Source organism: Carcharhinus amblyrhynchos, chromosome 20, assembly GCF_965287045.1.
Source record: "Carcharhinus amblyrhynchos chromosome 20, sCarAmb.v2.hapA, whole genome shotgun sequence".
Taxonomy (NCBI): Eukaryota; Metazoa; Chordata; class Chondrichthyes; order Carcharhiniformes; family Carcharhinidae; genus Carcharhinus; species Carcharhinus amblyrhynchos.
The window spans coordinates 48269562-48292203 of NC_137343.1; the positions used below are offsets into that span (position 1 = coordinate 48269562).

At 45.4% G+C, this 22642-nt stretch overlaps 1 protein-coding gene across 5 annotated transcripts in view; it reads left to right on the plus strand.

Annotated features, from left to right (window-relative positions):
- The window catches only part of pisd (phosphatidylserine decarboxylase), a 124291-nt gene extending 102141 nt beyond the window's left edge, over positions 1-22150 (plus strand). For all 5 annotated transcript variants that reach the window (XM_080208540.1, XM_080208539.1, XM_080208541.1 and 2 more), the window contains 5 exons: positions 7115-7351; positions 8589-8727; positions 11447-11593; positions 16476-16636; positions 20469-22150. In XM_080208540.1, coding sequence (XP_080064666.1) covers positions 7115-7351; positions 8589-8727; positions 11447-11593; positions 16476-16636; positions 20469-20693 — 909 coding nt within the window. In that variant the 3' untranslated portion in view covers positions 20694-22150. The remainder of the gene's footprint in view (positions 1-7114; positions 7352-8588; positions 8728-11446; positions 11594-16475; positions 16637-20468) is intronic.
- Positions 22151-22642: the final 492 nt, after the last annotated feature.

Here is a 22642-nt window from a genome sequence, read left to right on the forward strand (position 1 = left end):
CCTAGCACAGATCCCTGCAGAATCCCACTGGTCACTGACTGCCAATCGGGAAAATACCCATTTATGCTAACTCTTAGCTTTTTATCTGCTAACCAGTCTTGGGGAAGTCCAGAACTAGGGGTTACAGTTTGAGGATAAAGTTAAACCTTTTGGAGCTGAGGTGAGGAGAAATTTCTTCACGCAGAGGGTGGTGAATGTGTGGAATTCACTCCTATAGAAAGTAGTTGAGGCCAAAAACGTTGTCTGATTTCAAGAAGAAATTAGATATAGCTTTTGGGGATCAGGGGATGTGGGAGCAAGGGTGGGATCAGGATATTGAATGTGATGGTCAGCCATGATGAAAATGAATAGCGGGGCAGGTTCAACGGCTGAATGGTTATTCCTGTTTCTAGTTTCTGTGTTTCTATTCCTCACAAGACACTGCTTACAAACCTAATTTTACATAGTAAGCTGCCATGTGAGACCTTGTCGAAAGTCTTCTGAAAGTCTAAATAAACCACATCAACCAGTTCCCCTTGGTTAATTCCACTAGTTACATCCTGAGAGAATTTGAATAAATTTGTTGAGCATGATTTCCCCTTTGTAGATCCATGCTGACTTTGTCTGATTAAATCACTGCTTTCCAGATGCTAAATAATGGACTCTTAACAACTTCCCCAGTACTGACATTAGACTCACTGGCTTATAGTTCCCTATTTTCTCTCTACCTCCGTTGTTAAATAGCGGGCTTACATTAACTATCCTGTAATCTGTAAGAATCAGTCCCCCAGAATCTGAAGAATTTTGGAAAATGACCAGGTCCACTTCTTTAATTACTCTGTGATGAAGATTATCAGGCCCTGGAGATTTACCAATCTTCCATCCCATCAATTTCCCCCAAACCGTTTCTCTGCTAAGACTGATCACATGCAGCCCCTCACTGAAACATATCTACATAGAACCTATTTCTCTCAAAATTTCTGATACATTATTCATATCTTCCTTTGTGAAGACAGAAACAAAGTACAAGTTTAGTTCCTCAGCCATTTCTTTGTTCCCCATTATGAATTCTCCTGTTCTGACTGTAAGGGACCTACATTCATTTTTGTCAATCTTTTTCTCTTTACATATCTATAGAAACTTTTACGGTCAGTTTTTATGTTCCCTGCTATCTTACTTTCATACTCTATTTTCCCTTTCTTAATCAGTCATTGGTCCTCCTTTGCTGAGTTTTAAACTGCTCCCAATCCTTGGCTCTACTGCTTTCCCTTGCCAGTTTATTTGCTTCTTCTTTGAATCTGATACTATCTCTAATTTCCCCTGGAAGTCACGGTTTGGCCACAGTTCACTTACCACACTTGCGCCAAGCAGAAATAAACAACTTCTGGAGTTTACCTATTCGTTCCTTAAATGCCTGTCCACTGCCATTACTTTCCATAGTGTTTCCTAATCTATCATGGCCACTTAATGTCTCACACCATCATAATTACCTTTACTGAGATTCAGGACTTTAGTCTCAGAATCAACTACATCATTATCCACCTTGAAAAAATATTCTACCATATTATGGTCACTTGATCCCCAGTATTCTCTCAACTAGATTGCCAATTAATCCTTTCTTATTGCACAACACCCAGTCCAAGATGGCCTGCTCCCTTGTTGATTCCTCAACATATTGGTCCAGAAAGCCATTCCATATGCACTTCAGAAATTCCTCCTCCTATTGTATTGTGACTAATCTGTATGCAGATTAAAGTCTCCCATAATCTCAGATGTTCCTTTCACGCATCTATGATTCCTGTCTAATGCTATTCCCAACATTACCACAACAGTTTGGTGGTTAGTATACCACCCCCAACAATGTTTTTTGTCCTTTGGTGTTTCTTAACTCGACCCACACAGATTCCAGATCGTCTTTGCTAATATCTTCCCTCAATACCGTATTAATATCTTCTTTAATCAACAATGCAATTCCACCACCTTTTCTGTCTGTCCTTCCTAAACACTTCCTAAAGCCCTCAATGCTTAATTCCTATCCTTGGTCACCTTTGAGTCACGTCCCTGTAATACCAACAATATTACGTCCCTTTACATGTATCTGTGCAACTAATTCATCCATTTTGTTTTGAATGCTCCAAGCATTCAGATATAAAACCTTTCGGTGTCCCATTACTACTACTAATTGTGTCCCTATCTGATTCCTTGTCATGTTCACCAAGATGTTGCTCGGGATGGAGCATTTGAACTATAAGTAGAGACTGGGTAGACTTGGATAGTTTTCAGGTGTTCAAAGATAAGCACTTTACACATAACTTTGAAGGTAATGGGACAAGTGCAGGAAAATGGGATGAGTGTGACGTTAGTGGTAGCTATTGTTGGTGTGGACTCAATGGGCCGAAGAGCCTTTTTGGCACTGTACAACTCTGACTTAGAGGGGATAATAACAAGGGGGCATAGATTTAAGTTCAGTGGCAGGAGGTTTATAGCGGACGTGAGGAAAATCTTTTACACTCAGAAGGTGGTGGGAATCTGGAACTCTGAAAGGGTGGTAGAGACAGGAACACGCAAAACATTTAAGAAGCATTTGGATGAGCACTTGAGATGAACGTAACGTGCAAGGTTGCGTTCCAAGAGCTTGGAAATCGGATTAGAACAGATAGGTCCTTGATGGTCGGAGCAGACATGATGGGCCAAAGGGCCTCTTTCTGTGCTGTAAAATTCTGGCTTTATGTTGATGCAGTAAGACGTTTGGACTAATCCTGAAGACATTTCCAGTTTAGACACTGGTAATTCCCTGTTTTAGATCTGACCACACCACCACCGCCTCCCCCACCCCACCCCCCCCCCCCCCCCCCTCCCCTATGGTCACTTGCTGAGAATGGTGGGTGAGAATGGTTCAGGAAAACGATGAGCGTAGGGGTGGAGGAGAAGCAGTAGTTAGCTGTTTGTGGGCAGAAGTGATCTATCGTTCTTTCTCGATCACGCTGGGACCATGTATGACATTCCCGTTAATTGGCCTGTGTCTCTCGACATCTGATAATAACAGGTTTTAGTGTTCTGATTTCAGATTTTTCCATCAATGAGATAATAGTGCTAAAGACATTGTCACATGTATCAACCAGAGCTCAGCAGTGAATACAGAACGTGTTCACTCCCAGCACTCCGCAATGTGGGCTTTGGGAGTTTAATGCCAGGATTCGGTGAGCCCACCAGCTGGGTGCCCCTGGCTTAGGGACATCACGATGTGGATGTGCCGGCGTTGGACTGGGGTAAACACAGTAAAAAGTCTGACAACACCAGGTTTCAGTCCAACCGATTTATTTGATAGTAAACTCACAAGCTTTCGGGGGTTTGCCCCTTCGTCAGGTGAATGGAGAGTTCTGGCCAGTAATCTCTAAACTGTCTGTGTTTTATATGCTCTGTCTGAGGCCAGAACTCTCCATTCACCTGACGAAGGGGCAAACCCCCGAAAGCTTGTGAGTTTACTATCAAATAAATCGGTTGGACTGAAACCTGGTGTTGTCAGACTTCTTACTTGGGGACATCAAGCAGCAAAGGAATCTGCCTGATTGCACACTCCATCTCCGATCTCCCTTCCCTCTCTGAAATGCTTGAATATGTTTACTCCTCCCTAATCTGTCCTATCTTCCCTGGAACTCCAGTTTTGCAGCCCTCCAATCGGGCTTGTGTCCCAGTCGCACTACCAAACCCAGCACAAATTTATGCCCTCAGGGAGAGATGAATTATTCCTTCTTGACTAGTCTGCAGCGTTTGATGCAGCACCTCCCCTCCATCGTGCTGCTGTGCGGTATTATTCTTGTCTGGTGCCAGTTCTTCCTATTCAGTCGTAGTCAGAGAATCTCCTGTAAATGTTTCTCTTCCCTGCGCTGCTAGCTCTGGAGATCCTCGAAGATCTCCCTCCAGCCCCCTCTCTCTTCCTCATTAGGCACCATGGCGTGTGAAAGCGCATCAGCTGCCATGTGTGTACACTGGCAACACCCAGTTCTGCTTTCGCAAAGCCCCTCTTTCTCTCTCTCTCTCCCTGCATTGTCACACAGCTTATCCAACATCTGGTATTGGCTGAGCAGGCATTTCATCCAGTTAATAATGAGAGAAGCACAAAAATGGGAACGCCACAAATTCCATTCTCTAGCCCCTGAGTTTGTCCCCTTCTGTTCTGGGCTGTATCAGGCTGTTTTATAGACTTTTGTGTCCCGTTTTACCCCGGGCTGGGCTTCTGCATCATATCCCTTTTGTCACAGAGACTGCCTGTTTCTTTCTTTGTTGTATCAGGCACCTTCTCTAACACATCCGCTGCTTAAACCTTCATTCCTGCAAACAAAGCTATTCCAAGACATTCAGTTTCCCAGATACTATCCAGTAATACATATCCAAATGCTCTGCTGTCTGTATCCTAACTTGCACCAAGTTCTAGTGTCCCATCGCCATCCTGTGCTTGCTGATCACGGTCGTGCACCATCGAGGATTCTCGTTGGTGATTTTAAATCTGCGACCTCTGCAGCCTCCTCCAGTTCTATAAACTCAACATCTCAGCATGCCTTCAATTCTGCCATCTTGCATGTCCCGGATTTTAACTATTGGTGGTCATACCTTCAGCTTTCTAGGACCCAGGATCTAGAATCTCCTTCCTAAACCCTTTCACCTCTCAACACACCCCATTCTGCTTCAACCAACATTTGTTACCTGTCCCAGTATCTCTCGCTGTGGCTTGGTATCCAATGCTATTCCTGCGCATCAACCTTGGGATGCCTAACCATTTTTAAGGTGCTTATATCTATGCCCCCTGGTCAATGATCACTCCACCAAGGGGAAATGTTTCTTCCTATCTACCCTTTCTATGCCCCTCATAATTTTAGACATCTCAGTCATGTGCCCTCTCAGTCTCCTCTGCTCCAGAGAAAACAATCCCAGTCTAACCAGCCTCTCTTCATAACTAAAACTCTCCAGATCAGGCAACATCCTGGTAAACCTCCTCTGCACCTTTTCCAGTGTAACCACATTTCCCTTGTAATGTGGATTCCAGAACTGCACACACTACTCTAGCTGTGGCCTAACCAACATTTTATACAGTTCCAGCACAACCTCCCTCCTCTTAAATTCTGTGCCTTGGCGAATAAAAGTAAGTGTACCATATGCTGCCTTAGCCACATTATCAACCTGTCCCGCAACCGTGAGGGCCCAGTGTACATGTACACCTAGGTTCCTCTGATCTTCAGTGTTTCCCAGGGTCCTGCCGTTCATGTATTCCTTTGTTTTGTTTGTCCTACCCAAGTGCATCATCTATCATTTATCTAGGTTGGATTCCATTTGCCTCTGATCTGTCGATCTGGCCAGCCCGCCTATATCCTTCTTTTGGCACAGCTTTCTGTAATTAAGTATACCTGACTGACGACGCAACCCCAGCCTTTCCCACTGCCCTCATTATTTCAGTAATTTACATCACCAGACCAACCAAAGGGAGGGGAGGTGGAGCGTTTGAGGAATTCCACCTTGTCAAGGCTACTGCCCAGGTTTCCTTCCTTGTCCTTTCAATACCTATGTCAGACACCTAATTATTGACTACAGCTCGGCCTATAACACCATTATTCCCATGAAACTCATCTCCAAACTCTATGGCCTGGGGCTCAGGTCCTCCCTCTGCGACTGGATCCTGAACTTCCTAACTCACAGACTGCAGTAAGGATAGGCAACAACATCTCCTCTATGATCATCCTCAACACCAGTACCCCACAAGGCTGTGTTCTCAGCCCCCTTATACTCCACTAACTGTGCAGCCAAATACCCCTCCAGCTCGATTTTCAAGTTTGCTGGTGACATCACCATTGTGGGTCAGATCGCAAACGATGATGAGATAGAGAATCTTGTGAACTGTGTGGCAACAATAATCTCTCCCTCAGTGTTGACAAATGACGGGATAGTCATCAACTTCAGGAAAAGTAAAGGGGAACATGCCCCGGTCTGCATCAATGGGGACAATGTAGAAATGATCGAGAACTTCAAATTTTCAAGTGTCCAGATCACCACCAACCTGTCCTAGTCCCTCCAAGTGGACACCATAGTTAAGAACGCCTCTACTTTCTGAGGAGACTAAGGAAATTTGGCATGTCTGCTACAATTCTCACCAATTTCTACAGACGCATTATAGAAGGCATTCTTTCTGGTTGTATCACAGCTTGGTATGGCTCCTGCTCTGCCCAAGACCGCAAGAAACTACAAAGGGTCATGACCAAAGCCCACTCCATCACTCAAACCAGCCTCCCATCCATTGACACAGTCTACACTTCCCTGCTGCCACCAGACTTTTGAATGGACTTACCTTGCATTAAGTTGATCTTTCTGCCCACCCTAGCTATGACTGTAACACTACATTCTGCACTCTCTCCTTTCCTTCTCTGTGAACGGTATGTCCTGTCAGTATAGCTCGTAAGAAACAACACTTCTCACTAATACATGTGACAATAATAAACTAAGTTAAAGGTGCAGAGCCTGTGGTCACTGCTGGAGAACGAGAGGATGTGATGTGAGGATAGACTGATCCAGGGCCGTCCCTACACCTTGATCCTGCCAGCGTTTTGTTGTCTGAGCTGATAGCTTCCGAGGGGCTACCTGATGCATGGTGTCTGGGGGGGACAAGAGTTAAGTAACAGTTTCTCTAAAGCTGCTAACCGTTCCAGTCAGTTCCCTGGGAGTTTGCACTTACTGCATCTGAAAACACATTGGTGTGAAAGTGGAGCGTTGCTTTGTAAGATGTTGACAGGTTTCGAATTTAATGTGTGTAGATTAATTTTAAAACTCAGTACACTGTTCGTTGCCAATAACAATTTTACACATTTGAAGTGATGTGAAAAGTCGAGGCTGAGAGACTTTCCCGTTTAGTGTGATAGTTGAGGAATGTGAGTGTCCATTTATAAGTGAAATTAATGGATCATTAAGCAGTCCAGCCTTTCTCTGTCACCTTAAAACCGTGTTTCGGACCTCATATTGTGTCCTGTAAAAAATGTTTAACAGCCTTTGTACCATTTTCCCGTGTGGTTTTAGTCTATAAAAATGAGCTTGGAACGCGATACAGCCGCTGGTGCCAAGCGTTCAAATGTTGTGCTTCTGGCTCTTGCAGGTTGGTCTGTATAAAACTATACCCACCCGATTGCTGTCACGTGCATGGGGTCGCCTGAATCAGGTGGAATTGCCCACCTGGATGCGGAAGCCAGTCTATAATCTGTACATATGGACATTCGGAGTTAACATGAAGGAGGCAGCAGTGGAAGATTTACAGCATTACCGAAACCTCAGTGAATTCTTCCGCAGAAAGCTAAAGCCACATGCACGTCCTGTCAGCGACTCGCATTGTGTGGTAAGAACCTGGCCACGTCTTTTCAATAGTACAATTCTGAAGATTTCCCCAGAAGAAAGCCCAGCCCAGGTTTGCAAGCCTGTTCTAATTCCCCCTGTTTCCTTCGTTTGGATCGTCTGGCGGATCATTCACTTTTCTCCACACACGAGGCTTGTGGCTCTGGAAACCTAGGTCGTTTCTCTGAAGAGAACTTGTCCTATGAGGAGCAGAATGATTCCCCCAGTCTCTCTGCTCCGAGACGAGGATTCCTGCTCCTGATTGTGCTCCAGTGCCCTCTGGCTGGAGACGGAGTGTGTGTGTGGTGGACTGATCTCCATCTTCTACCCCCTCCCTGCCCGATCCTGCCAGTGTGGTGTTATCTGAGCTGACAGCTGCCGAGGGGCCACCTGATGCAGTAATGCTCTATCTAAGCAAAAGGAAGGTCCCAGTGTTTCCATTGCGAGCCTGGCTTTCTACAATCTTAGTTAATGCCAAGGCGCAAAAGGTGCAGACTCCTGCTTTGGTGCTAATGTAGTTTGATTTTGGGGCATTTTTGTTCTGCTGAATACCACAAAGCTATTCCCTTAGAATGTAGCGTTGTTGCTCCTAAAAGTCCAACAGCTTCCAGTGTGTCAATGTGAGAGCAGAAATAACCCACAGGGAATGCTGAGGAGAGAGAAATGGTTAATGTTTCAGGTTAGTGACTGTTCTCATTGTCCTGAAAGGCTGTAGAGGGAGAAATTGAGTTAATGTATCAGTAATGGGTTAGCACCAAATTTCTGTTAATGTGTCACTGCGCTAGACTTGTCCACTTTTATTAAAACTGACGTAAGTTCATTGAAGTGATGGGGAACCTTCATCTTTTAGAATATCTCTATGTCTTAGTAAATGTCAAAGAATGAGGATAAATGGCCTCCTCAGGGAGGGAGCAAACAGGGGAATCAGTGGGACTTTGTACTCAGATACTTTCCCTCATGTTCGATGTTTTAGTCCCAGGAATCCCTATGGATGCTTTTGATCCAACCAGGAATCCCTATGGATGCTTCAGATCTGGTCCCAGGAATCCCTCCATATTCAGCCACAATCCATTAAGCCTCAACTATTGCACCCATTGTTTGAGCAGTGTAATGGTCACCTATTTATCCCATGCTGCAGGCAGTTCAATCGTTGGGTGTAGGGTGAATGTGTCCTGACTTGTAAGTGACGGAGCAGGAGAAATTACAAACTGATGGTCTTTCCCCTTGTTGCCATTTTCTAGATCAGTCCATCTGATGGAAAGATCTTACATTTTGGGAGAGTGAAGAATTGTGAGGTGGAGCAAGTGAAGGGTGTAACTTATTCACTGGAGACTTTCCTGGGTCCACAGACATGGTCAGAGAACCTTGAGATCAGCAGTGGTAAGTTCACTTCCTCAACACCACATCTGACTGACCTGGTTTCAGGCAGTTTCAGGTAACTTCAGGTCTCACAACACCAGCTTTCAGAGCACTGCTCCTTCATCAGGTGAGTGGAGAGGTGGGTTCACAAACAGGGCAGATATAGACAGAGGCACAATCGCAAGATAATGGTTGGAATGCAAGTCTTTACAGTTATAGACAGTGTGAGTGGAGAGAGGGATAATCACAGGTTATAGAGCTGTGAATTCTCTCAAGCCAGGACAGCCAGTAGGATTTTGCAAGCAGATAGTGTGATGTGAACCCAAGATCTTACTGAGGTTGTCCTCATGTGTGCGGAACTTGGCTATCAGTCTCTGCTCAGTGATTCTACATTGTCATATGTCGTGAAGGCCACCTGGGAGAACACTTACCCAGAGATTGAAGGCAGAATGCCCTAGACTGCTGAAGTGTTCACCGACAGGAAGGGAACACTTCTGTCTGTATTGTCACACGATGTCCGTTCACCTGTTGTTGTAGCATCTGCATGGCCATGCCGATGTACCATGCCTCAGGACATCCTTTCCTGCAGCGTACGAGGTAGGCAACGTTGGCTGAGTTGCATGAGTATGTACCGTGTACCTGGTGGATGGTGGCGTCGCGTGAGATGGTGGTACCTGTGTCGATAATCCGGCACGTCTTGCAAATGTACAAACGTTTGTAAATCCTACGAACTGTCCTGGCTTGAGACAGTTCACACCTGTGATTATCCCCCTCTCCACTCGCACTGTCTGTACCTGTAATGATTTGATTATCTGAAAAGACTCACATTCCAACTATTATCTTGCGATTATGTCTGTGTCTGTATATGCCGAGTTTGTGAACCCACCCCTCCACTCACCTGATAAAGGAGCAGCATTCCGAAAGCTCATGATACCAGATAAACCTGTTGGACTCTAACCTGATGTTGAGAGACTTCTTACCGTGCACACCCCAGTCTTACACCGGCATCTCCACATAATGTCCATGCAGGCTACACAACTGAAAACTCTGGGTGGAAGCTCCGCTGAATGATATTTTTAAATGCTTTTGTATAGGAAAAGAATGTTTCCCTTCAGCTGGAAGTGGGGGGATGTTCTTTCAAGAGTGAGGGTGGGAATTGCCCCTGTTCTGTTCAACACAATCTCCCCAATTGCTGTGGCTCTGGGGTCACATGTAGGCCAAACCGGGTAAGGATGATAGTTTTCCTTCCCTAAAGGACATTAGTGAACCAGTTGGGTTTTTCCAACAATCGACACTGGTTTCATGGATATCAGTAGACTCTTAATTCTAGAATTTTTTTTATTGAATTCAAATTCCATCATCTCTGGTGGGATTTGAACCCAGGTCCCCAGAACATTAGTTGAGTTTCTGGATGAATAGTCTAGCGATAATACCACTAGACCATCGCCTCCCCGCACAGTAGTTCATTCAGTAACAACCGTGTTGACCTGTCTGTATATTTCATGCTGAAGAAGTTTAGAAGTGCTTCAGGAAACAGGAGCTGCAAAATGAGTCAGCATTGGATAGTGTGACCAGAAGCTTAGTCAAAGTGACAGAGTTGAGTTTCTAAGTAACGAGAGTTGAGATGCGAATAGATTAGGAAGAGAGTTCCAGAGTGAGATCAGGGTTGGTAAGGACTCCACCACTAAAGGTCAGGGTTAGAAGCAGGGGAGTGTGTGCATAGTGGGGGTCAGAGTGATGGGGATTACAGAGCTGGGCTGAAATGAGGCCATAGAATCCCCATAGTGCAGGAGGAGACCACTCGGCCCATCAATTCTGCACCGACCGCAATCCCACCCATGCCCTATTCTCATAACCCCACGTATTTACCCTGCTAATTCCCTGACGCTAGAGTCAATTTATCACGGCCAATCAACCTAACCCCCACATCTTTGGACTGTGGAAGGAAACCAGAGCACCCGGAAGAAATCCACGCAGACACAAGGAGAATGTGCAGACTCCACGTAGACAGTGACCTGGAAGCCAGAATTGAAACTGGGTCCCTGGCAACAGCACTAACCGCTGTGTCGCCGTGAAGGGGTGTAAATGCCTGGGGAAGAGCAATAACGACAGTGTCGAAAGGCAGAAGTGGTGGTTGGATCAAAGACAATGTCTTTGGTCTTTGCACCGTTCAGCTGGAGCAAGTTGGAGCTCATCCAAGAATTGACGTTAGCACCGAGGCAGTGGGGAGGTCGCGCTGGATCCTGTCACGTCCGGGGCCTGATATCGCAAAAGGCATTAAGTAGAGGAGGAGTAGCAGGATGGGCCAGAGAGAGAGAGATGCCTGCAGATTCCTGAGGTATCAGAATCCTTCCTTCAAATACCGTACTGAAATAAACCAACCCCGTGTTTGTACAGTCATCCCTCTGAGAATTGCCAACAAATAAAATACACAGTAAGAAATCTCACAACACCAGGTTAAAGTCCAACAGGTTTATTTGGCAGCACAAGCCACTAGCTTTCGGAGCCCTTCACTGGGAAAGTGGGAGTTCTCCCACTTACCTTTTGAAGCATAAAATAGAGTCAGCTCTCCTCCAAACTGCAATCTGGAATCATCTCTAACGTAGTTGGACAGGACTTTATAAAGCGGTTCAGTTAGGTTCCACTAGCCACATCATATGCAGCCTAACATATAGGGTTTTTTTAAGCAGAATCCGATTCTAACGCACCACTTGCTGTGTAATTTTTTATAACCTTGCAGGTAAAAGTGAGACATCGTTCCAAGACCACCTGGTGACGAGGGAAGGCAATGACCTCTATCACTGTGTCATTTATTTAGCACCAGGAGATTATCACTGTTTTCATTCACCGGCTGATTGGAGAGTCGCACACAGACGCCACTTCCCAGGTAAGAGTCTTGCTGTTTGCTTTGGAACTGAATCAAACCCTTAGTTAATCCGGACAGAACCTCCAGCTGGTTTTACTGAGCTGCAGAGTGAACGCTGCCCTTTCACTTTTTGGAAGCTGGGGCCAGGCTGTTGGAGCAGCAGGCTGGCACTGCTGCCTCTCAGCCAGAGATCTGGCTTGTGTCACTGTCTGTGTGGAGTTTGCATGTTCTCCCCGTGTCTGTGTGGGTTTCCTCCAGGTGCTCCGGTTTCCTCCCACAGTGCTGGTTAGGTGAATTGGCCGTGCTAAATTCGCCTTCAGTGTACCCAAACAGGCGCCGGAGTGTGATGACTAGGGGATTTTCACAGTAACTTAATTGCAGTGTGAATGTAAGCCTACGTGTGACACTAATAAATAAACTGAAAGGCAGTAGTTAGAGAAAGCTATAAAGAATTCTAATTTGGCTAAGTTTGATGGTTTCTAGATTGTCAATGTCACAAACTCTTTAATTTAGCTGCAATCAAAAAGGTCAGTCTGGAATATTGGACACTGAGACAAATCTATCAAACTGGCACGCTAGTGGGTTTTTCCGAGGTTGAGGTGTATATTGCTGGGACAGAGAAGAGGAAGCTTTATTCTGCATCCTGCTGTGCTTTACCTGACATGCTGGCAGGCTTCTGTAACCACACAGCCAGTTAAACCATTCAATAAGATTCCAGGTTTCATCCCGCAGCTCTGGTTAGTGACCTGGGTGAAGGGAGGGGTGCTACAACCTGGTTCGGATTCCCAGGATGGGTAACACCTTTCTCACTCCTCAGTGTTATCTAGCACTGTGTTAGCAGCGTGCAAATATGGACAAGGATTTGCATTAAGATTGAGCAAACGAGGGAGTGATACAGTTACAGTCCAGCGCGGAGAGAGTGCCGTTTGGAGCTGTGTTTGCAGATTTGAGTGTCGGGATTTGAGAAGCATTTAGATGAGCTTGAGATGTTTATTCCCTGTCACCACCATCTCTGCTGGACCCCCAACGGAGGTTAAAGTTTTTATGTTACCAGTACGCAATGTTCCCTGACAGCAAATAAAGAGGAATAAAGAGGAATTATCCCTCCTGTTCCGACAAATAAATGCTGAGATGGAGGCAATGAGAGGCAGAGTGATTCACATAGTCAAAGACAGCTCCTTGTCAGCTGTGACAAGTTAGCGCACAAACATTCTTGGCTGAAGTATGAACATCCTTTACCAGCTGGAAATGACCCTCATTCCATTACTCCAGTTCCAGGGGGTTGGACTATGAAGAGAGACTAAATAGATGGTCTGTACTCGTTGGAGTTTAGAAGGCTGAAGGGGGATCTTATAGAGACGTATAAGATAATGAAGGGGATGGATAGGGTAGAGTTAGAGATTCTTCCTGTATAGAAAGGACAGCAGGACTAGAGGGCACAGCCTCAAGATAAGGGCGGGGAGCGGGGCGCAGTTTAGGTCAGAGTTGAGGAGGAACTTCTTCACTCAAAGGGTGGTGAATCTCTAAGTGGGAAATAGGAACTGATCCACTTCAGATCAGCCATGATCTTATTGAATGATGGGGCAGGCTCGAAGGGCTAGATGGCTGACTCCTGCTCCTATTTCTTATGTTCTTATGTTCCATTCTAGGCCTCTTGCCATTAGATTCATACAAACCTCTGTTAGTTATTGATGTTCCTGCCCTTTGAGAAAAGTTAAAGGATGGTGTTGGATTTACTGTGGAAAAGATTAGGTTTTATGTTTAAAAAGTTCCCACCCAACACAGTGGGTTTGAATTCCAGCTCTCAAGCTAATTGTTTGATAACACTGGCTCCAGTCTGTACTAACCCAAGCTGATTGTTTCCCTTTTCTGCCAGTTTTAGTCAGTTTTACAACACTAGAACAAGGCCCTTCTACACACTGTGTCTGTGCTGGCCATTAAGCACCAATCTATTCTAATCCCATTTTTCAGTACTCAGCCTGTAGCCTTGTGTGCAGTGACATTTCAACTACTCATCTAAATGCTTCTTAAATCCTGACACTCAAATCTGCAAACACAGCTCTGAAAGGCACTTTCTCCGCGCTGGACTGCAATTGTATCACTCCCTCTTGTACCTGGCACTGTTTGATCACTCTCTAAGCAAATCCATATTTGCACCCTGCTAACAAAGTGCTGGATAACACTGAGGAGTGAGAACTGTGTTACCCATCCTGGGAATCCGAATCAGATTGTAGCACCCCTCCCTTCACCCAGTTCATTAATCAGAGCCGCGGGATTAAACTTGGAATCCTATTGAATGGTTTAACCAGCTGGGTGGTTAGAAAAGCCTGCCGTTCTCACAGTTACCGCAGACTTGTTTCTGGGCTGAACCTGAGTATCTGCATCAAACAAGGTCCCGGTCTGAGTTACAGACACATCCAGTTTCCAGCAATAGATCCTAGTTTAGAACGTAGAACAGAACAGCACAGTACGGGCCCTTCAGCCCTCGATGTTGTGCCGAGCTTTGTCCAAAACCAAGATCAAGCAATCCCACTGTATCATTCTGGAGTGCTCCATGTGCCTATCCAATAACTGCTTGAAAGTTCCTAAAGTGTCCGACTCCACTATCACAGCAGGCAGTCTATTCCACACCCCAACCACTCTCTGAGTGAAGAATCTACCTCGGACATCCCTCCTATATCTCCCACCATGAACCTTATAGTTATGCCCCCTAGTAACAGCTACATCCACCCGAGGAAATAGTCTCTGAACATCCACTCTATCAATCCCCCTCATCATCTTATAAACCTCTATTAAGTCACCTCTCATCCACCGTCACTCCAAAGAGAAAAGCCCCAGCTCCCTCAACCTTTCCTCATAAGACCTATCCTCCAAACCAGGCAGCATCCTGGTAAATCTCCTCTGTATGCTGTCCAATGCTTCCACATCCTTCTTATAGTGAGGTGACCAGAACTGAACACAATATTCCAAATGCGGTCTCGCCAACGTCCTGTTAACTTGCAGCATAACCCCACGACTCTTAAACTCAAACCCCCTGTTAATAAACGCTAACACACTATAAGCCTCCTTCACAGCTCTATCCACTTGAGTGGCAACCTGTAGAGATCTGTGGATATGAACCTAAGATCTCTCTCGTTCCTCTACATTCCTCAGAAACCTGCCATTGACCCTGTAATCTGCATTGAAATTTTGAAATTTGTCCTACCAAAATGAATCACCTCACATTTATCAGGGTTAAACTCCGTAAAAGTCCGATAAGGTGCATTGTCATTAATGCACAGTAAAGATCTTGTATATCATGACGCATGCAAATCTGCAACACTTAACCTCAAATAGAACATAAACATAAGAACATAAGAAATAGGAGCAGGAGTAGGCCATCCAGCCCTTCGAGCCTGCCCCGCCATTCAATAAGATCATGGTCACGTTTGTACATTACGGGCTCTCTACACTCCCCATCTACAACAGGGAGGTAGGTGACCTGCAAGTGACTTCATGCAATGTCCCTGTTCTGAGACAGTGCTGGAGCTGACAGCATTGCTGTGAGAGAGAAACCAGGAGCATCCAAACACTGGGTAGACCAAATCAGCCCTTTGCCTGATGTGGGAAAAGCTGCTGGCCTCCCACAGCCCTTTCTCAGAGCCAATTTGTGGGTCTTAGTACAATGTGCTGGGATGCATCAGCCTAGTTTAGCATAGCACAGTGCATAAATGCCCAGTAACCGGATTTGGTGAGATTAAACTCCTCGACTTTCTTTCCTGCGTCGTCTTCTGGTGTAGCACCACCACCTTCTAAAGGTGACTCTCCCTCGAGAAGGATGCAAATGGGGTGGATTTAAGAAAGGTTTCACTTGTATGTGGAATTTATGTAAACTCTGGGCTGGTAGGAAGCAAGCGGCTTTAGCTACTGTTTGCCAGGATCGACAGCGATGCAGAGAGCTATTTTCGTTACATAATCCCTAAATGGGATTCACGTAACAGCTGATGGTGAGGTCATCAAACATCGGCTGGCTCACTGGATTCTATATTTAAATCTGTGTCACAGGAAGAGGAGGACGAACAGAGGCACAAGGCCACAAGTAACTTTCCAACACGTCCCCTCACACTTCACCCAAACATTTGTGGGAGCTTTCCAAGTTTTGAGGGATGCAGTTATGGAAAGAATTGGGTAAAGTTGTCAGGGTGGGAGAGATAGAAATGTTCGAAATGACAGGGGCTGTCAGAGTAAAGAAAATAATTATTCACACAAATGTAGTTAATAACCTGAAGGCGTAGCTTGGAGAAAACTTGGAAAAGAGGGAAATTGAGGGGTTTTTTTAGTAATGTAACGAATCCTGATCTGAAACTCCATACCTGAAAGAATAAAGAACAAATAACAGCACAGCACAGCACGGGAAACAGGCCCTTCGGCCCAACGAGCCCACGCCGCCATTTTAACATTGTGAGTGCCCTCCTCTGCCTATGACCTTTGTCTACGCCTACTGGACTCCACAATAAAGGAACCATAACCAGATTGAGGTACGCCTAATTTAGGGACAATTTGTTAACACCAATAGGCGAAGGTTCATTGATAACTTTCGTAAGGAAATTAGAGGAACGCTCAAATAAGGAAAGGTTTTCCGAACTATAGGGGAATATAGGAGTGAGTATGATTGGCTAGCTGCTGAACAATGGGCCGAATGGCTTCTGTAAGATTGTATCACTGGATTGTAATTCACCGTTCATTTGAGGGAGACTGATGTGTTGGATTGCTATGTAGTTGTTAATGTGAGCGGTTATCAGAGTATCGACATGCAGCAGCATGTGTAAGAGCAGACAGGAATAGAAAGGCCCTTCAGGGAAGGTAGTTTAGTCTATTTTGTTTGGGAGGATGGTTTTGACCTGTTGCCTTGTCTTTATTTCAGGCTCCCTGATGTCGGTGAATCCTGGTGTAGCTCGTTGGATTAAGGAGCTCTTCTGTCACAATGAGCGTGTTGTCCTGGCTGGAGACTGGACACATGGCTTCTTCTCTCTCACTGCAGTCGGTGCCACAAATGTTGGATCTATCCGTATTTACTTTGACAATGTAAGTACAGTGGAGATGTCTGGGAAAGGAAATATGGATGTAAAGTTTTGAATCTAGCTCAGTCTAGGATTTCTTGCTTGGAGCCTGTACCACAGCAACTGTGACTGTTCTGGTCATCGGGGAGTTGTGCTTCCCAATTATTTAGCTGAAGAACTGGTCTGGTGGCGCGGGGATAACTTGTGTGCAGAGGGGATAATGTACATGTGTACAGGAGGAAGGAACATTCACACTAAGCTCCCGACCCACGCACAGCTCAGTCTATACATCAGAAATTCATCTCTGCTATTCTCGGAACAGAGTTCATGAAAGGCACAGTATCAAAAGTAACAAAAAAGAGGCATACGTAAGGTCCAGGCAGCTAAAAACAGATGAAGCAATAGAGAAATACAGAGAGAGTAGAAAAGAACTCAAACAGGGAGTTAGAAGGGCAAAAAAGGCTCAGGAAATGTCCTTGGCAAACAGGATTGAAGAGAATCCCAAGGCATTTTATACATACGTTAGGAACAAGAGGGTTGTCAGAGAAAGAGTCGGACCTCTCAAGAACAAAGGAGGGGAATTATGCTTAGAACCCATGGAAGTAGGTGAGATCCTAAATGAATCCTTTGTATCAGTATTCACAAAGGAGAGGGACACGTTGATTGATAGTGTCTCAGAGGGATGTGTAGACCCGTTAGAACAAATCGCAATTACAAGGAGGAAGTGTTAGGTGTTTTAGGAAGCATTAAGGTAGACAGTTCCCCAGGGCCAGATGGCATCTGTCCGAGATTACTGAGAGAGACAAGAGATGAAATTGCTGGACCTCTAAAGAAATCTTTGTTTCTTCATTGGACACAGATGAGGTCCCAGAGGATTGGAGGATAGCAAATGTGGTCCCGTTATTTAAGAAGGGTATGAAGGCTAACCGGGGTAATTGTAGGCCAGTGAGCTTGACGTCCATGGTAGGGAAATTGTTGGAGAAGATTCTTAGAGATTAGATCTATACACATTTAGAACTGAATAATCTCATTAGCGATAGACAATATGGTTTTGTACAAGGGAGGCCATGCCTCACAAATTTGGTTGAGTTTTTTGAGGAGGTGACAAAAATGATTGTCGAGGGAAGAGCCGTGGATGTCGTCAATATGGATTTTAGTAAAGCGTTTGACAAGGTCTGTCATGGCAGACTGATGCAAAAAGTTGAATCTCACGTGATGAAAGGTGAACTAGCTAGATGGGTACAGAACTGGCTTGGCCACAGAAGACAGAGGGTAGCAATGGAGGGGTCTTTTCGGATTGGAGGTCTGTGACTAGTGCAGTTATATAGAATGTTGGTTAGGCCACATCTGGAATACTGCATCCAGTTCTGGTCACCACACTACCAGCAGGACGTGGAGGTTTTGGAGAGAGTGCAGAAAAGGTTTACCAGGATGTTGCCTGGTATGGAGGGTATTAGCTATGAGGTGAGATTGAGTCAACTAGGGTTGTTCTCCCTGGAAAGACGGAGGTTGAGGGGCGACCCAGTAGAAGTTTATAAAATTATGAAGGGCATAGATAGCGTGAACAGTTGGAAGCTTTTTCCCAGTTAGAAGTTCAAGGTAAGGAAGAAGAAGGGGGACAAGGTTTAATACAGATATGCGGGGGACGTATTTTACACAGAGGGTGGTGGGGGCCTGGAATGCTCTGCCAAGCAAGATGGTTGAGGCAGACACGCTGGGATCATTTAAGACTTATCTCGATAGCCACATGAACAGACTGGGAATAGAGGGATACAAACGGATGGTCTAGTTAGGAACACATGATCGGTGCAGGTTTGGAGGGCCGAAGGGCCTGTTCCTGTGCTGTATTGTTATTTGTTCAATTGAAATCCAAATAACTGAATACATTCCAAATACTGTGCAAGTAGCCATCGGTTCCTCTTCTCTCCCTCCTCCCCCTCCCCACACCTCTAGAATGAAGCTAAGAGTTTTTACTGAAATCACAGGAACCCTCCAGCAGCTCACTGCCCCAGTCAGACTCAATACAACCTTCAATTTCAGCAAGTTCTGCTCCCCTCTAGCTTTGTACAGAGCAGCTTTTCTAACCTGGCACAGTGGTTAGTGCTGCTGCCTCACAGCGCCAGGGACCCGGGTTCAATTCCCAGCTTGAGACACTGTCTGTCTGTGTGGAGCTTTCACATCCTCCCCATGTCTGCATGCATTTAAGAACAAAAACAGCCTGGGAAACAGGCCCTTCGGCCCAACAAGCCCGCACCGCCATTTTAACATTACCAGTTCCCCCCGCCCTGCACCCATGACCCTTATCCGTGCATTTCCTTCGGGTGCTCTGGTTTTACTCCCACGGTCCAAAGATGTGCGGGTTAGGTAGATTGGCCGTGCTAAATTGCTCCTTAGGATACACTTCTGAGGCTGTGTAAGGCTCTAGTCAGACCCCATTTGGAATATTGTGAGCAGTTTTGGACCCCATTCTAAGGAAGGATGTGCTGGCCTTGGAAAGGGTCCAGAGGAGGTTCACAAGAATGATTCCTGGAATGAAGAGCCTGTCATATGAGGAACGGTTAAGCACTCTGGGTCTGTACTTGTTGGAGTTTAGAAGGATGAGGGGGGGGGATCTTATTGAAACTTACAGGATACTGCGAGGCCTGAATAGAGTGGACATGGAGAGGATGTTTCCACTTGTAGGAAAAACTAGAACTCGAGGGCACAACCTCAGGCTAAAGGGACGATCCATTATAACAGATGAGGAGGAATTTCTTCAGCCAGAGAGTGGTGAATCTGTGGAACTCTTTGCCGCAGAGGGCTGTGGGGGTCATTGAGTGTCTTTAAGACAGAGATAGATAGGTTCTTGATTGATAAGGGGATCAGGGATTATGGGAGAAGGCAGGGAAATGGGGATGATTGAATGGTGGAGCAGACTTGATGGGCCGAGTGGCCTAATTCTGCTCTTGTGTCTTATGGTCTACTTGAACACTTTGTCTTGAATTTGTTCAAAACCACCAGTCCTTGTGACAGGCAGGGTTCCAGCTCTTACACACTGATTTCGGTTGTTAGTTAATAAGTTAGTGATCAGTAGGTCCTCTGTTTTGCTCGCTACTTTTCATCATTCCCAGCTGGTTACCTCTATTTGTTCACTTTGATCATTTGTTTCATTTGTGTTTAGTCGCCATTTTTCTCTGATGCGGATCTGTTCATTTCTTGATGCTGTTTCTTCTGCGATTTATCAGACCTTGAGGGTGGGTGTGGGCAGTGGGGTTGTGACCTGGAGCATTAAACAGAGCTGTGGGTCAGGAACTCAGTCTATCCTCCTCCAAATTCAGTGGAAGGAAATTCCGACAGACACCTGAGCCACAAATGGCTGCTTTAAGCTCGGGTGGCACAGTGGTTAGCACTGCCGCCTCACAATGCCAGGGACCCGGGTTCAATTCCAGCCTCGGGTCACTGTCTGTGTGAGTCTGCATGTTTTCCCTGTATCTGCGTGGGTTTCCTCCCACAGTCCAAAGATGTGCGGGTTAGGTTGATTGGCCATGCTGAATTGCCCCTGAGTGTCAGGGGATGAACAGGGTAAATAGCTGGAGTTACAGGATTGGAGCCTGGGTGAGATTATGGCCGGTGTAGACTCAATGGGCCAAATGGCCTTTTGCGCTGTAGGGATTCTGAGAGTGGAAATCACCATTTTCCCAATCCTGAGCTCTGTTACTGGCCTGTCAAATCCTGAGGGATCACAGACTATCTGGAAGTAAATCTGGGCTTTAAATGAAAATGTGATGGTCTCTCTTTTTTGCCCAGAATTGTCAGAAATTAATTAGCATCTTTGATTGTTGGCAATGAGAATGTTTACTGTCATTTGTCTTACGAAGGACCTGCACACCAACAGTCCCCGCTACATGAAGGGTTCGTACAATGACTTCAGCTTTGTCACAAACAACAATGAAGGTGGCATTACCATGCGAAAGGGCGAACACCTGGGAGAGTTCAACCTGGGCTCCACCATCGTTCTCATCTTCGAGGCACCGAAAGACTTCACCTTTAGCCTTAAACCTGGACAGAAGATCCGGTTTGGCGAAGCGCTGGGGTCCATCTAGTGCAGAACCACCATCAATGGCATCTCCAAGTGGATGGGAGCAAGGAGGAGTGAGTTTGGACTAAGGAATAGTGAGAAAGGGGTCATTATTGAAATGCGGTTTTAATTCTTCCTCCTCCTCCTCCTCCTCCTTTTCCTCCCTGTCATTTACTGCAGAAATATCTCCCATTGCCTCCGTATAAGGGACCAGCTCCACCACTGCTGGCAATACTGGACGTACTGACCGGACTCAGTTGCTCCTTTATAAAGGAAGCTGATGGGAGGATGGGACTTTCTGAGCATGTGCAGTGCCATACTCTCCGAGCACAGGGAGAACCTGGCAGGTCACCAGGAGCAACAGGACTTTGAAAGCTGACCTGAATTCTGAGGGTTCTGGTCCAAGTGGGAGTGGCAGGGGATTGTGAGAAACTTTCCAAGGAGCTGGTGATGCTTGATTAGTTGCTGAATAGCTCCATGCAGGTGAACCAGTGGGTCATTCTAACTTTTAGTTAACGCAGTATTTTTATATACTAAACAAGAAGAATCAAAGCAGTTTTTCATCAAATTACATTTCGGAGAAAATAAATTTACCGACTATACCAAAACTCACTGCAGCCGATCTCTGTTCTTTGGTTAACCTGGGTGTGTTTTTCTTGAACTGAGGATGAAATGCTAAAACGGGGGCTGCTTCATTTTGGTTTAAGCTTTAACTCGAGAGGTTGATTCTCTTCCGCTGTTTTGTTGAACAAGTAAGGGAAAGGGACATAAAGATTTTGGTGTAAGATGTAAAAACAGGTCACCTAATATTGTGTAGAACGGGATCCTGACTCCGTCAGCATCTGAATGGTGCAAGTGCATTTGTGTTTTTTTACTGTTGATTCTGTAATTATGTCTATGCAATGGAAAAGTCTGAGGAACTTTATCTCCTACACTGTCCATTTTGTTTAATGCATATCTTGTACTAGAGCAATGAGGGAGGTAATTGGGAGGGGGAATGGGGACAGATGCTTATTTTGATGATTTAGTTGAGCACTTTGTTCCATAGCAAAGCACTACCAAGCTCATAACTGAGGGGCAGTAGCCACTGGTTCAGGGTACCTGTTAGATTCTGTGACTTTCTCTTCTCCCACCCTGTTCTAAGAATCCCTTGTCCATTTGTGTGTCGAAGTCTGAAAGCAGTAGCCATAACAAACTCTGAGGAACCAGAGTCCACTTTTCTGATTTTCTTTCACAGATTGTGTGTGCGTGCGCGCGCGCGAGTGAGAGAAAGGGGACAACACATCTGCAGCGTTATGACGAGGAACAAGTTTTTTTTTAATTTAATTGTGCCAGTCACTTGTATTTTTGTGATGTTCTTTTTGTGTGGTTGCTTCAAGGTTCAAAGTGTTTATTATTCACTACAGTTTGATTTCCATGTGGAGCAGTGAAAGCTGCCACAGTGGCCAATGAATAAAATAAAATTCTAGTATTTCACAAGAATTTTTCTTCCTTGGGGTTTATTTTGAGATTTCCACACAGTTGCACTTCAGCGAGTCAGTTACGCAGATTTGGTTTGGAATCCAACCTGACCTCAACACAGCACACAAATACTTTGTGCTACTTTCCCCACTACACAAGGTATTACTAGCATCCCAAGCTGGGGTACTTTTCCATCTTACAGCACTAACTCAAGGTGTTCCAGTGGGAAGCGAAAACTCTCAACATATTTCTCTCTCCCTTCTGCCCCCTTGCTTGGTTCTCGGTGTGGATTAGAACCTACCTCAGTTCTTCCAGCTCACCCACAGCACAGAGCTCATGGTCTGAGATACCCCCTCACAGCTGCCTCCAGAAATATTTTGCCTTTCATTGTTGTCACTGGTGCCATTAAGGAATGTTAAGTAATTAATATCATTGAAAATACTGACCAAAGGCTCCACTCGGGACCTGATGGCCTAAATCTGAAGTTCTAAAAGAGGTGGACGAGCTGTGAAA